Source organism: Pangasianodon hypophthalmus, chromosome 20 (genome assembly GCF_027358585.1).
Source record: "Pangasianodon hypophthalmus isolate fPanHyp1 chromosome 20, fPanHyp1.pri, whole genome shotgun sequence".
Lineage (NCBI taxonomy): Eukaryota > Metazoa > Chordata > Actinopteri > Siluriformes > Pangasiidae > Pangasianodon > Pangasianodon hypophthalmus.
This window is the reverse complement of record NC_069729.1, coordinates 20,332,471-20,346,552: the sequence shown is the minus strand read 5'-3', so window position 1 is coordinate 20,346,552 and position 14,082 is coordinate 20,332,471. Positions and strand designations below refer to the sequence as shown.

Here is a 14,082-nt window from a genome sequence, read left to right as displayed (position 1 = left end):
TTCCATTTCCGACCCAAAACACCGTTCCATTTCCATGTCCGGCCCAAAACACTGTTCTATTTATTTTTATTTCTCAAAATGCCATTTTATTTCCATTTCAAGCCTCCATGAATTTTCATATTTGGGACAGTGCACTCGTTCATATACACCAGTCAGAAATGGTTTTAATGCTAGGTTTATGACACTTTACCATCTGTCAAAAATCTGTTAGAATACTATTTTGATATCACTCCCACTGACAATAAATTAATTAGACCGTGTGATTTAACAAACACTTCCATCTGTAGCACCAACGCAGTGTGGAAAAACTAACACGACAGCCTGTTAAATCAGCAGTAACGATACGGTGGAGCCTGGCAATTTATAGATCACTCCTCCCCTGCCAGAGCTGAAACAGCCCGAGTGAGATTTAACAACCAACTTCAATTCTTAAATTCTGAAGGCCAATTTCAGTTCAGTACTTCAATCTTCCAGAAAAGTCAATACCAAAGGAGCAGGCGGTAAATCCGTGCTTCTGAGTTATAAGGAGGATTTATGAGGTACAGCAGTAAAACGCTGAGCTTGAGATGCCTTATATGCTTCTCTATACCACACTGCAACATTGCTGTTTAAAAAAATAAAATAAAATAAAATAAACCAAGTTTCCTCGTTTAGACATAAAATACTTTGTCGAGAATATCGTGACTTGATCTCTGGCCCCTCCGAAGGGTCATCAAAGAAACTCCATCAATGGGAAATGGTGAAAGCAAGTCGACAAGGGTGTGTTACGGTATAGAAACAGAACCCCGAACTTACACGAAACACCTCACCATGTTTTCAAGAAGTTAAAATAAAGTTACATACAATCTTCCCCCATAAACGACCTAAACGAGAGACGCTTTTATTACTCAGCCAGAGCCATTTAAGAAGCCATTCATGTAAAAATCCAGACAATTCCAAAAGAGTAAACAGTTTTGTTCAATGGTTACCCTGAGCAACAGGCTGTGATTTGTCACTTCTTGACAACAAACACGCTCCATAATTTAAAGCAGTTTTTATCCAATAATTAGCAACTACCCTCAGGCCATAATTTAGCCAAGACAATAAAATAACCCCTTCCATTTCCAGTTGAGGAAGGTGAGCATGTTTCTTCTTCTTCCTCCTCATCCACAAACTACATCAGCCAACCACACCAGCTGTCCACAGGTCCAGTGTGAAATTCTACCAGCTTATTACACCCGTGAATTGTCAAAACATTCCACAAATTAGCTTCGAACGCAGGAAACGGCAAGATCTGCTGGCATCGAGTCCTCACTTGCTTCTCTGCATCGGGTAATTAATTGAAGGTATGCTAGAACAGCTTGCTTTACATAACCATAAAACCATTTCTGCTTGCATCATCAGTTCAGGCCTCTCCAAAGCTATCTGACATGATGACATGATAGCCTCCATCACCTGCGCATAGGGACTCTACAGGGAATGCTGGGTAATTGAATACACCTCCGCCCGCTGAAAACGCAACGTCAGTCTTGATTTATGTGATCTGAAGTAAAGTACAGATAATGCTGGAAATGGTATATTCTTCTTCCTGAAACTGAAACACTGCATCGCTCGACCTGAGCGTGACGACAACCTCTCTCCGTCTCCGTGACAAACACCACACATGGGAGTCAGCAGAACTCATCATCTCGTTTCCTATCACGCAATCTAACAGCCATCTTTTAAATCCTGAGGCTCACAGAATACTCACTAAACTAACAAGATCACATAATAAACCTCACGTTAAGATTTTATTAAAGGTCATTTGAAGAGATTGTTTCAAACGCCAATGTGATACGCCAAATTCTCACAAATTTGGACTGTTTGAAGGCTGGAAAAAGATCATGCGATTTATTTTTCTAATCTTCAGCTGTCCAGTTTGGGCGAGTCTGTGCCCATGATAGCCTCAGATTCCTGTTCTTGGCTGACAGGAGTGGAACCTGATGTGGTCTTCTGCTGTTGTAGCTCATCCACCTCAAGGTTCAATGTTTTGTACATGTTGAGATACTTTTCTGCTCATCACGGTTGTAAAGAGTGATTATATGAGTTACTATATCCTTCCTGGCAGCTCAGACCAATCTGGCCAAGGTTGGAGTGGAAGAACTCGAGTGTCCTGCACAGAGCCCTGACCTCAACCCCACTGAACACCTTTGGGATGAACTGGAACACCGACTGAACCCCAGACCTCCTCGACATCCCAACATCAGCGCCTGACCTCACTAATGCTCTTGTAGCTGAATGAACACAAATCCCCACAGCCATGCTCCAACATCTAGTGGAAAGACTTCGCAGAAGAGTGGAGCTCATTATAACAGCAAAGGGGGAATAAATCTGGAATGGGATGTTCAACAAGCACATATGGGTGTGATGGTCAGGGGTGCACAAAATTTGGGTTATATAGTGTAATTAAATGCTTATTAAGCATTTAATAAGTAATTAAATCAAATGAGTCAATCAAGGTCTAAAGACTTAATCATGTTCTGAGACTTTAAAAATGGAAGGGTGTCCAAACATTTGCACACATCACAATTATACTTAGTTTTTTAAATTAATCAAATATAAAGTAACTCATTTGGCCAGGAGTACACAAACATTTGCATACAACTCTATATGTAATGATTCTGGCTGCTCGTGCTCGCGTTACAATCCAACACGAGTGTTTATGGGGTTAAAATAAGTTTCTTCAAATGTGAAAAAGTGTCCTCCTTCACATCTGGTCTTTAATAAAGTGCGATATTCCAACAGAATTAAATCTCTGTGCCTGAAGAAAACAAACAAACAAACAAATAAATAACAGTTCAGCCTCAAATCACAACATTCTACAACTCAGTTAACGTAGCCTGAAGAGTCACTGAATCTTTGGATGATTTTTTTTTTCCAGAGCCTCTCAAAACTTATACGACTATTAGCAACCCACGGGACGTAGAAATCCAAACAGGGCCGTGACACAATCATCCACATTGATATAAACATTTATAAAAAAAAAACAACAAACAACAGGACTTTCCACTCATAATCATCCCTCGTCCCTCAGCAGTGTTTCCCATTCAAATAATTATTAATCGAATTTATCAAAGAAAAAAAAAAGTCTAATAAAATTATGACAACTTATCAGTTGTCGTTCATTTTCCACTACGGCTACAACTATCGATTAATCGATTATTTATTTTAAAACTATAGCAAAGGTACAAAAAAAAAAATATTCAAATATATTTTCTCCAGCATTTCATCTCAAACACTACTACAGAACTCATAACTACAACTAGGATTCATTTTATAAAAGCTCGCTAACTAAAATACTCGACAAGCCACACGGCATTTATTACAAAATTTCTTAGCGTATGTTAAGAAAATTAAATGTTTTTGCGTTGATCGACGTTACAGTGTTGAAGAAAAAAAAAAAACAGTGTACCTACTTACAGGTGATCTGATGCAATTAGCTTCGTAACACAGACCAACTAATCGCTCATGACATTCACTGCAAGCTATTTTTATCACCGAATTTTATCGAGTAGCTGTCGCAAACCTTAAAATGATAAATATTTTGTAAACCACTGACTCATTCATACGCAAACACAAAGTGAACACAACACTGTGTCCGTGTGCTACGTCTGTTAAAAAGACGCCGTTATGAACCGACTGCTCTCGGCTTGTGCAGCACTTTTAACACGCGGTTACATAAGCGCTTAGTTCCGGTAGCTCTGCTAACTTGTAGGAAACTTGACGCGGGTCTTAAAGCGGAACTGTCTTTAGCGAGGCAGCAGGACAGGTCCGTCTTGTTGCTAAGCAACCCAACTTTCCAAAGGCATGCACTTATCTTCCTAGCTTCTGTCACTTTCTTTTGCGAGCCAGCACACAAAGAACAGTTTCCAACTCATGCCAGGAAAAAAACCAAAAAAAAAAAAAACAACACACACACACACACACACACACACACACACACACACACAACACAGCAACTAATCAGTTTACTTTAAGGTAAAATAATAATAATAATAATAATAATAAAAGGATGTCCATCTTAAGAAGTGTGTGTGCTGTATTATGGCCGCTCTCAGCAGCTCTGAAGTGTGTGTGACGTGCTCTCTAATGCACGTCACAGAGACTCACACACTGAGAGTGTAACCCAGGATTATTCTGCCTCTGGGTAACACTTTACTGCACGGCATTTACACATTTGAATTTTAATTTCGTACAGCTTTTGTATTGTAAATGGCTTTTGAATATTGAGGCGACATTAGCATTAGTGCTTTTAATATCATTCGAATTTGTTTTTAACTTTCTTATTATTGGTCTTTAGGCTCATTTAGTAATCGTTTATTGAAGTAGTGTTGTAGATGTTTTTGTGGCAAAACCTAAAAACTCAAAATTCCTGCCACAGTTACAAAAGTTCTCCTGATTGGTGATATCTTCCAATCAGACCCGCCCAAAGCCGACCCGCCCCACCCCAAACTACCTCCATGTTCGGATAAGAGGTGTGATGAGGCACCTTAATGGCTGCCCTTCAAACTAAAAAAAAAGTTATGAAATGCCCTCTAGAGTGCACCAACATGTGGGGCAACATGATGAAGTGCCCTAATGGGCGTCCTTCCAGTGCAGAAAATAAAATACAGTGCCCTACATGCAAGTAAACAAGATGAAGTGCCCTCTAGGTGCTACTGCATGGACGAAAAGGAGATGAAGTGCCCTCTAGGTGCTACTGCATGGAAGAAAAGGAGATGAAGTGCCCTCTAGGTGCTACTGCATGGAAGAAAAGGAGATGAAGTGCCCTCTAGGTGCTACTGCATGGACGAAAAGGAGATGAAGTGCCCTCTAGGTGCTATTACGTGGAAGTAAATGAGAAGAAGTGCCCTCTAGGTGCTACTGCATGCATGTAAACAAGATGATGTGATTTTTAATTCTCACCCCCGCCCCTCAGACAGCCTGTATCCGCCCCTAGCCACACCCACACAACTCCATAAAAGGCAAAGCTCACAGAGCTGAAAATGGCGACTAAAGGGTGAAGGAGCTCCTGAGTGTAACATGTGCTAAATCTCCCAGTAATGCAGCTCAGCCACTGCAGCTACCATAGATACACACACTAACTCCTCCTCCTTTTATAGAGCGCCTTTACTTTTGTCTTCATCTCATCTTATCATTTAATTATTGCTTTCTTTCAAATCACTGATATGAAACACAAATTTAAAAAAAATAAACATTAATTAAATTGATGTGTAAGTGAAATGAAAGAGTGATTTAAACTCGACAGCGTAATCCGTGTGGAAAATCGCAGCGACTCGTCAACAAGCCGATCGACAGAACAAGGTTCACATCAGTGAGTCTCCTTATACGGATATTTACACAAACTCAGGAGTGAAATTTAGGACACGGACGTTTTCCATCAACTAGGAAGATTTTCACGAACGCCACCTTCGTTGCGTGAACGCTCCTGCGAACGAATTACGAATAAATTAGCTTGTAAATGAAGTCCACTGTTTGAGCCTCAAACACGGAGTTCGATCAAATCCCATCAGGCTTCACACTCACTATACATGATGATATGTGTGTGTGTGTGTGGAACAGGAACAGGAAACTAATCCAGTAAATACAGCACACACACACACACACACACACACACTCACACAGTTGCACGCTGCTCATGCCTGGACCGTTCTCCCTCCGAGCATCATGACAGTAGATCAGCTCAGAAGTGTGTGTGCGCCGTAACGCAGCCTGTGGCAGGAGATCACATGACTCTTACATTACTCCGTGTTCAATACGTGAGGCTTTCCTGAAGTGAGGATCGCGTCCCTGAGGGACGTCACAGCTTCACACGACTCTACAGCGAGAACCGTAACAGAACGACCGGATAATAAAATATCGTTAATCAAACGGGGAGGAACTTTTAATAAATGCAAAATATAAATTACGCCATTCGGCTTTGGGGATGAATAAATACTCTTATACTCCAGAATAAGAAATATGAGCAGATTAAATAAAGATGAGATCATTTAAAGTGCACTCAGAGTTAACGTTCTCTTTTAGCTTCATGATATCGTGACCATTTATTTATCGTATTATAAATAAACAGTGCAGAAAAGGTCATGTTTGCAAAATAATACTGCTTTAATAACACACACTAGGGCTGTGATGATACGATATCGATATCGTGATAAATTCCATCACAATATTCTTCTCTGAGAAATCATGAGGATTAAATGAATTAAACAAAAACAACAATAACAGCAAGAAAAAAAATAAAATCAACAAAAAACCCTCGGAAAACTTTCAAAACAGTGGACTTCATTGTATGTTTAAATTAGTAAACAAACAAAAACAAATGAATAATCCCCTAATTTTTTAGTGTTAAGTAATTGTTTAGTGTTTACAATTTCTTAAAAAAATGAAAGCTATTATTTCGCAGTACGTTAGTAACGAAATGTCTTCGAGCGTGTCAATATTATTATTTGTTATTATTCCACACAAAACTGTCACATTATAAAAAAAGACATATAATATAAAGAGCCATACACTTTTTTTTTTTTTTGCTCAAACAGGACTTCGAGAAGCGTTCTTTTCCGCGCGTGAGGTTTTCATGGACATGTTGTCGAGAAGAAAACGCAGGATTATTGATGTGGACAGCTGAGGGACGATCGTGTTTCAGCGATTAAATAACGCAGTTACCATCAATCCCAAGGCTGCTAATCGCATCGCAGAGCTGAAATCAGTCGCAGTAAAGAGACGAGGCGGATTGTATTACTTTAATGCGCTTGCTAATGAGATAAATCAAACTGTTACTCAAGATTAATCACATTTTCCGTCTTTAAAACAGGGATTTTCTTTTTAATGGATGATTCCCTTTGTTTCTTTTTATGGCTAAAATTACAAAGTTTTAATCTCAGATTTTTTTTTTTTTTTTAATATGGCGTGGAACTTTTTCTTGCTTGCTCAGCAGGTTCAGGTTCTGCTCTCTCTCCACTACAAACACATTTCCAATTCCCCAAGACATTAATAATAATAATAATAATAATAATAAACAAATATGACCTCGTTAAAAAGTTGTGTACGAGTAACGGACAGCTCGTCCTACCTATACTTCATGCCGGTCCTCATGCTCTGGTCGCTGGAGGACGGCACGCTCTGGACGGACAGTTGCCCGAGGCTGCGTGCCACCATGGCAACGGCTCTGAACTTGCTGCGTGTGCCGGCGTTCGGGCTGCTGGCGTTCTGCCGGTTCAGACGCTCGTCCGTGCTGCGGCTCATCGAGCGGTGGTCCGTGCACACGAACGACACCTGCATCCTGACCCGGGCCACGCAGTGCGCTCACAACAAGCCAAAATTCCTCTCTTTCTCTCTCTCTCTCACACACACACACACACACACACACTTTACCGCCAAATCAAGCTGAAGCGAAAGCTCAAGAGGACGTTTCTTCTGTATCTCGGTTCTGAGTGAGAAGGAGGGAGACGGCTGGAGCGCTATAATCTCACATGGATTCTCTCATTACACGTGAACCTGTCTCCGTCTTCACTCGTCTCATCGTGCCATGAGGCGCGAAGCTCCGTGATCTCACACACACACACACACACACACACACACACACACACACACACACACACTCCTACAACTCGCTTTCTGGTTCGACTGTCCGTAAGCGCCGTGTGCTCTTTCCACACATTCCTCGTTCAGCAGCTTAGCGATCTGTGCGGTCTTATTCCTGCAATCACGATCTTCGATTTAATGAATAAATAAATAAAAATAAATAAAAACAAAAACAAAACAAACAAACAAACAAACAAACAAAAAAAGGCGAATTTCAACTCGATAAAAGGGTGTCTTTTCTGGTGAATCCTGAGCTTGTAATTTGTCTGCCAGTTAAAGATCTGCTCCTGAGATGTGATTTAAGTTAAAGCAAGACACAGAGAGGTAGAGCATCTCAGAGAGAGAGAGAGAGAGAGAGAGAGAGAGAGAGAGAGAGAGAGAGAGAGGAGCGAATGACAGAGAGAGGGAAGGAGAGACAAAACAAGCACTGCAGTAGTGAGAGAGTGAGAGAGGGGGAGAGGGAGAGAGAGAGAGAGAGAGAACACGTGCTGCAGCAGTGAGATGTGAGAGACAGAGACAGAGAGAGAGAGAGAGAGGGAGAGGGGGAGAGAGAAAGAGAGAGAGAAATGAACGGAGTGAGAGCAGAAAGACGGATGATGAGCTTTGGGTTCTGTCTCTTCGCCACTGCTTTGTGTAAACAATCAGAAAAGTAAAACACACTCAGGACAAAAAAAAGCCTGAAACTGGAACACAAAGGAGTTTTTTTCTGTTCTGACTAACGCTGACTGCAGCACTTTATTAAAAATAATAAAATAAAAACACCAGAAGTTGTCTATTCTCCCAGCGCAGTATACTCCTATATAAGGATTTCATTTAACTGAAAAAGGTTTTTTTTTCTTCCCCCGCACGCGTGTCACACCACTGCAGTGCGATGTGCGATATATATATATATATATATATATATATATATATATATATATATATATATATACATACACTGCGTATGTGTATATATGCACCCAATTAATGAACAGTACAGAAGACGTCACTGTGTACAGAAGCTGGAGCTAAAAATAACCACGGCAGGTTAAAGGGATGCTTCATGAACAGAGAACAGGATTAGTTTAACATGCCAAGAAACCGCTGCTGCGCATTAAATAAACAATCTTACCTAACTGCTTTACTGAGGAGAGTTAAAAGCGTGCAGAAGCTCAGATTTCCTACTCAGGAACTCGGGACGGTCTCCTAACCCCCGACTTCAAGTGACGTCAAATCAAAATGGCCGCTCACAGCATGAACAGTAAACGCAGCAGCACTTCTTATCTTTTACGCTGAGTTACGCTGTGTATTCTCGTATCAGCATGGAGGCGTCCATTTTGTAGCTTGAACGCACAGAGGTTGTAAACGACGTAAAATACGTAGTAGGCGTGAGACGATACGCTAAAGCCGTGATACGAGACGCATCGCGATACAGACGATGTCAACACAAGTAAAATATTAAATCTGGATACGTATATTTTGTTTAATGACAACAAATCAAACTACTGCAATATTAATACCTTGTATTTATAACGTAAGGTGTAATTTCACCCTTTTAATAAAATTATTGTGAACTTTTCCAGTGTCATAAATGTATTTCATGGCAACATTGTTAACATGGAAAGATGGCAGATTTGATGTTTGATGGTAGATTGTGCTTTAAATGATTAAATAAATAACCGTCATCACATCAGTGCTCACACTTACCTATTTAACCGCACAGATGAGGAAACAATTTGTAAAATTAATTTCTGGTTGCTCCACTACAGCACAACACACTACGTGCTTCTGAGAAGCGAGTGTGACTTACATCAAGCGCAGCACACAGGCGTTGATTTTAATCTGCGTTTCAGACCGTGATCGAGCCAGCCGCGATAGAAACCAGGGTGCGCGTATATACGGTTGTTTACGGTAACTACCTTTGGATGGCTACGTTACGGATCTGCTGTGAATCCTGGACAGTGTGAAAATGTCGAGCGGCAGAGAACTACGTGCCGTTTCTGGATTCATTTTTCCACGCGAGCCTCGAGTTTGACACGTCTGTCATAACGCTTCCTTCTGATTAGCTTCACTTTTCGGATTATTAAGTGCCTGGTGTGTAAGAAGAGATAGAGTTCGTAGTGAATATTAAACGGAAATATCGCGATACACTTCAGAGAAGCACAATTCGTCTCGCCAGTATTTTGTATCGCGATATTCAAGACAAAGAAATTCTGTCTCTTGCGTTGTAGCGTGCAGCAGCAAAACATGTGCAGCAACTTAATGAAGCCAGTTAAGAGATTAGATGAAGAGGTAGAGAGAAAGATCTATTTCAAAATCTTTTAAAAAAAAAAATTCTTGTGTGTTGGTTTATAACTTTCTTCAAATTCCTTATCCAAATTCTTATTTGTAATTTAAATGGATTATTAGAGACAGGGAATAATGAATAGATCAGTCCTAGAGGTGAAAGGCAGAAGAGTATCAAGTATCAAGTGTTTTGTTAATCAAACAAAAATGTTTTGCTTGACGTTTTGCTTATTTGCAAACAAAAACAGCCAAATGATATTTAATTCACGCGAGTAAAATATTTCTTTTTTGGCAGCTGTAGCTAATTTGATTTGGGTGCTTGTTCGACACACACACACACAACTGCAATACAATATGAACAGCAGACGTAAACAAACACACACATACACACGCACACACACACACCAGGTCAGAAATGTGATACCCTGGTAACGCTACACTTCAGAGGACCAGGAGCCATGACAACGCAATTACACTCCATCATGATAACTACCGAAACGTTATCGCTTTACGATGCTATCGGTACATTTTATTAAAAATGAAAATGAAAAATCTTTCCTCTCTGGACTTTAATAAAGCATCCAGGATAAAATCGTGCGTGTTCGTCGTCACGCTGGAACACGTCAGGAATTACTGGCACGGTAATCGGAGCCGGGTGGAACGCCGCTCGTTTTAATCTCTTCACGCGTTAAAAGTAACGGGCGATTGGTAATCATAAGCACGCAGCTGCCTTCCTGCCCATTTCATCTTTCCGTTCGTGATCCGACAGACGCTGATCGATTAAAAAAGGAATAAAAAGTGGCGTCAGGTCCATCACCAGACGGATCCGTGGACCAGTAGAGGCTGAGCTGGATCAATAAACAGCCACAGATGATTTATAAAATCTCTTCACCAGCTCTCTGTAAATGATTAAATGATTGTGACCAGAGACATGCTTTCTTACCTGAACGCGAGATTGCACTTTATATAATCACATGCAAAAAAATAAACACACACACACACACACACAGACACACAGACACACACACACAGACAGACACAAATGGACGTGACAAAAAGCCATTATGCAAATGGTGTTAATCACGCCGGAGCGACAGCTGCTCCACTCGCAGCTGTGCCACACTTGTGCCAATGGAGTGAATATGCAATCGGAGCGTTTACTCCGAGGTGTGTGTATAAACACGACGATCGTTATCGGATACTGAACAAGTTTCTTTTCTCAAAACAATAAAATTAGTTCACGCGTCGGTGATGATATCGGATCCGGAAACGACTTTACTTCCTGTCTGAACGATTCCTCGTCTAGAGCGATTCCTCCTCGGAGCAGCACTGACGTCTTCAGAAGGAAGGATTTATCCACGAATTCCTCGATTTCTTTTCTAATTTTTCCATTTTGCGTGATTCATATTTTAATCTCATCCTTTCTACAACAATTTACACATTTTAAATCCGTATCAAGATCACATCGTATCCGTATTTTTAACTGATTCAGGCTTGCACTTGCAATACCGATATATTTACAGACGTGTTAGCAACCATCTTCACCTAATTCTCCAAACAGTATTTCAGCAGAGTAAGCAACAACACACACCGTGTCACGCTCTTATAGGAAAACAATCTGTTACCGAGTTACTGTTACCACCTAGAAGTTGATTAGTTTCCTACAACATCATGTCCCCAAGTGTTTATTCCTCGTACACCACAGCGATTTTTAAACAAATTACAATTTTCAAATGATGAATGAACAACATGCTGTACTTGTTATCCATTTATAGTTGCCATTATAGTCCATGAAACAAGTCAGTTCCTGTTCTCACTTATGTTATAGCAGCTATAAACAGCCGTTCCCTCAGAGGGTCTTTTTCTTTAATAATAGACAAAAAAAAAAAAAAAAAACGCAACACAAGAAACACAAAAACTTAAAGTGCTGACACTGGAGACTCCTTCCATAAATGTTCCATAAATAAATGTCTCCTTACAGAAAACTTCGCCATATCAACAATTATACGCATTCCTTTGTTAAATATTATTTATTATTAGACTTGTTAGATTATGGTGGTCTGCCAGACAAGTGAGTGAGCTGTTACTATAGAAACAATATCGTATTATAACTAGCGCATTAATATAAAAATTGTTATTTGCAGAGTTACAGAAAATTTACACACACACACACACACACACATTTGTGTCACGTTGTTGAAAGATACACATCATTTGAGTGTCTGTGAACTTTCCTCTCCAGCCTCAGCAGCTTCTTTCTGATCAAGCTCTCGTGTGTTTCCTCATCGAAAGGCTTGTCTGAAGATCTACCAAGCTGCTCGAATCCCTTTCAGGAAAAGTAAACGAATCCCGTTCCTGAAAGTAAACAAACTCCGTGTAATGGCATCGTCGGTCAGACTTAAGCACACGACCGGGTTTATATATGCACGGAATTTAAACACCAGAGTCACTATGATATAATATTCAACACAATGTCATGATGTTACGGTTAATTACACATCTAACACACACATGAGCAGGACATCCACATCTCTGTATTAAAGAGAACTGCAGGTGTTTCTCACACAATCACTCGGAGACCTGTGCTAAGACACAGTGACACACACACACACACACACACACACACACACACACACACACACACGCAGTAATCACTCACCGGCGAGACGAATGGCCCGACAGCAATCAGCTAACTACTTCACTGCGTGACCTCTCGCTGGCCTCCCACCACCACCATCAATCAAATCTTTCCCTCAAAAAAAAAAAAAAAACTAACCAAAAAAAAAAGGCACGACTCTGCAGCCACGATCCAAACAACGAGCTGCACAGGAAGTCAATCTACAGGAGAGGCACTTACTGCAGCTCAACATCCTCTGGAGAACAATGACTGATCAGGGGCTGGAGTGTGTATACGGCGAATATTTCGGCTTGGTTAAGGAACGCTTGGCTTCGGAAACAGAGCTGTACGAGGTTAGAACGGGAGTGTAAACCTTTCACAGACGTGAGTAAAGAAAAAAGTGAACTGCAGATAAACACAGCATGAAGTCATCATCATTATTATATTAGTGTACACTAACAGCGGGAAACCTTTAAAAGCCTGATTACAGATTTAAAACAGTAATCATATCTTAATACATACATTTAATGCACATTCCAATACAGCGGAGGAGCATGAAGACGACAATAATATAGTGCTTAGTGGGGAGGAAAAAAAAAAAAAAGGGGTGAAACTTTCATGTAATGGCTGCTCACGCGCCCAAATGCAGAAAAGGGTGCCAATACTTTCATCACCACTTGAAACTACACAGGAAGTGGGAACCTGATCAGACGTCGTCTTTCTACAGGTCCATGAGTCCACTACGTTATATTCTACGTGAACAGGAAGCCATTTTGGATTTGTCCCGACTGCGACTGAAGCCCTGTTTGGACGGTGTTAGTTTATCAGCAGGACGTCTGTAAAAGGTCAGTGATGAAACTCTCGCATCCGAACAGCAATAAAGTGTCCACAGGAGGACAGAGTTTCTAGCAGGGTGTATTTTATATGAACCCGGGGGCTCGTGTCGTATGATCACGCTTCTTTAATCAGCCTGCAGGATCTCGATTTTCTCAGTGATTTTATTAGCTTTCTCCTCCTGAAAATGCTTTCCCAGGTAGCGTGTGCAGTCGCTCAGCCCCAGCAAACGGCCGAGTGCCTCTTCTAAAGCATCCGGTTTACATTCTGTGATTCGGGACGGGTTTAATATCCGATACACGCGATGCGAGAATAAATCCGGCAAATCCAGACATTTTTTTCTCCAACGTGAGGTGAGATCTGCACAGAAATTCACAGGCACGTGCATCCAGACTAAAAATGATCAAACGAGTGCTGAGTTTAGCGAAAAACAGTCGGCCTTTAATTGTCTCAGAGGAGGACAGAGAGAAACACCAACATGGCCGACGGGGACGGAAATAAAATCGCAGAGGAAACTACCCCAGGACGTTTAATTCCGTCCGGATCAGGCTTAAACGTCACAAAAATGACTAAATAAATTGCATTAAAAAAAACAAAAAAAAAACACAATGTTTCACAATGTGTCTACTTTTTTAAAGTTTAAATTCGTAAGCAACATTGGCTTGTAAATTTACTTTTAGATTTTCATGCAAACAAACTGATCTGAACAGAAAAGTCACATGCTGATTGGTCAAATCCTCTCGGGACTAAAACATCAGACTGCAGTA

At 40.7% G+C, this 14,082-nt stretch overlaps 1 protein-coding gene across 5 annotated transcripts in view; it reads right to left on the bottom strand.

Moving 5' to 3' along the window:
• kcnab2a (potassium voltage-gated channel subfamily A regulatory beta subunit 2a) overlaps positions 1 to 14,082 on the bottom strand; it is a 97,395-nt gene that overhangs the window by 33,416 nt on the left and 49,897 nt on the right. The window contains exon 1 of one of the 5 annotated variants that reach the window (XM_026932660.3): positions 7,088 to 7,886. The exons of the other annotated variants lie outside the window; for them this stretch is intronic. Coding sequence (XP_026788461.1) covers positions 7,088 to 7,296 — 209 coding nt within the window. The 5' untranslated portion in view covers positions 7,297 to 7,886. Of the gene's footprint in view, positions 1 to 7,087; positions 7,887 to 14,082 lie in introns of those variants that run through there. 5 annotated transcript variants of the gene reach the window in all.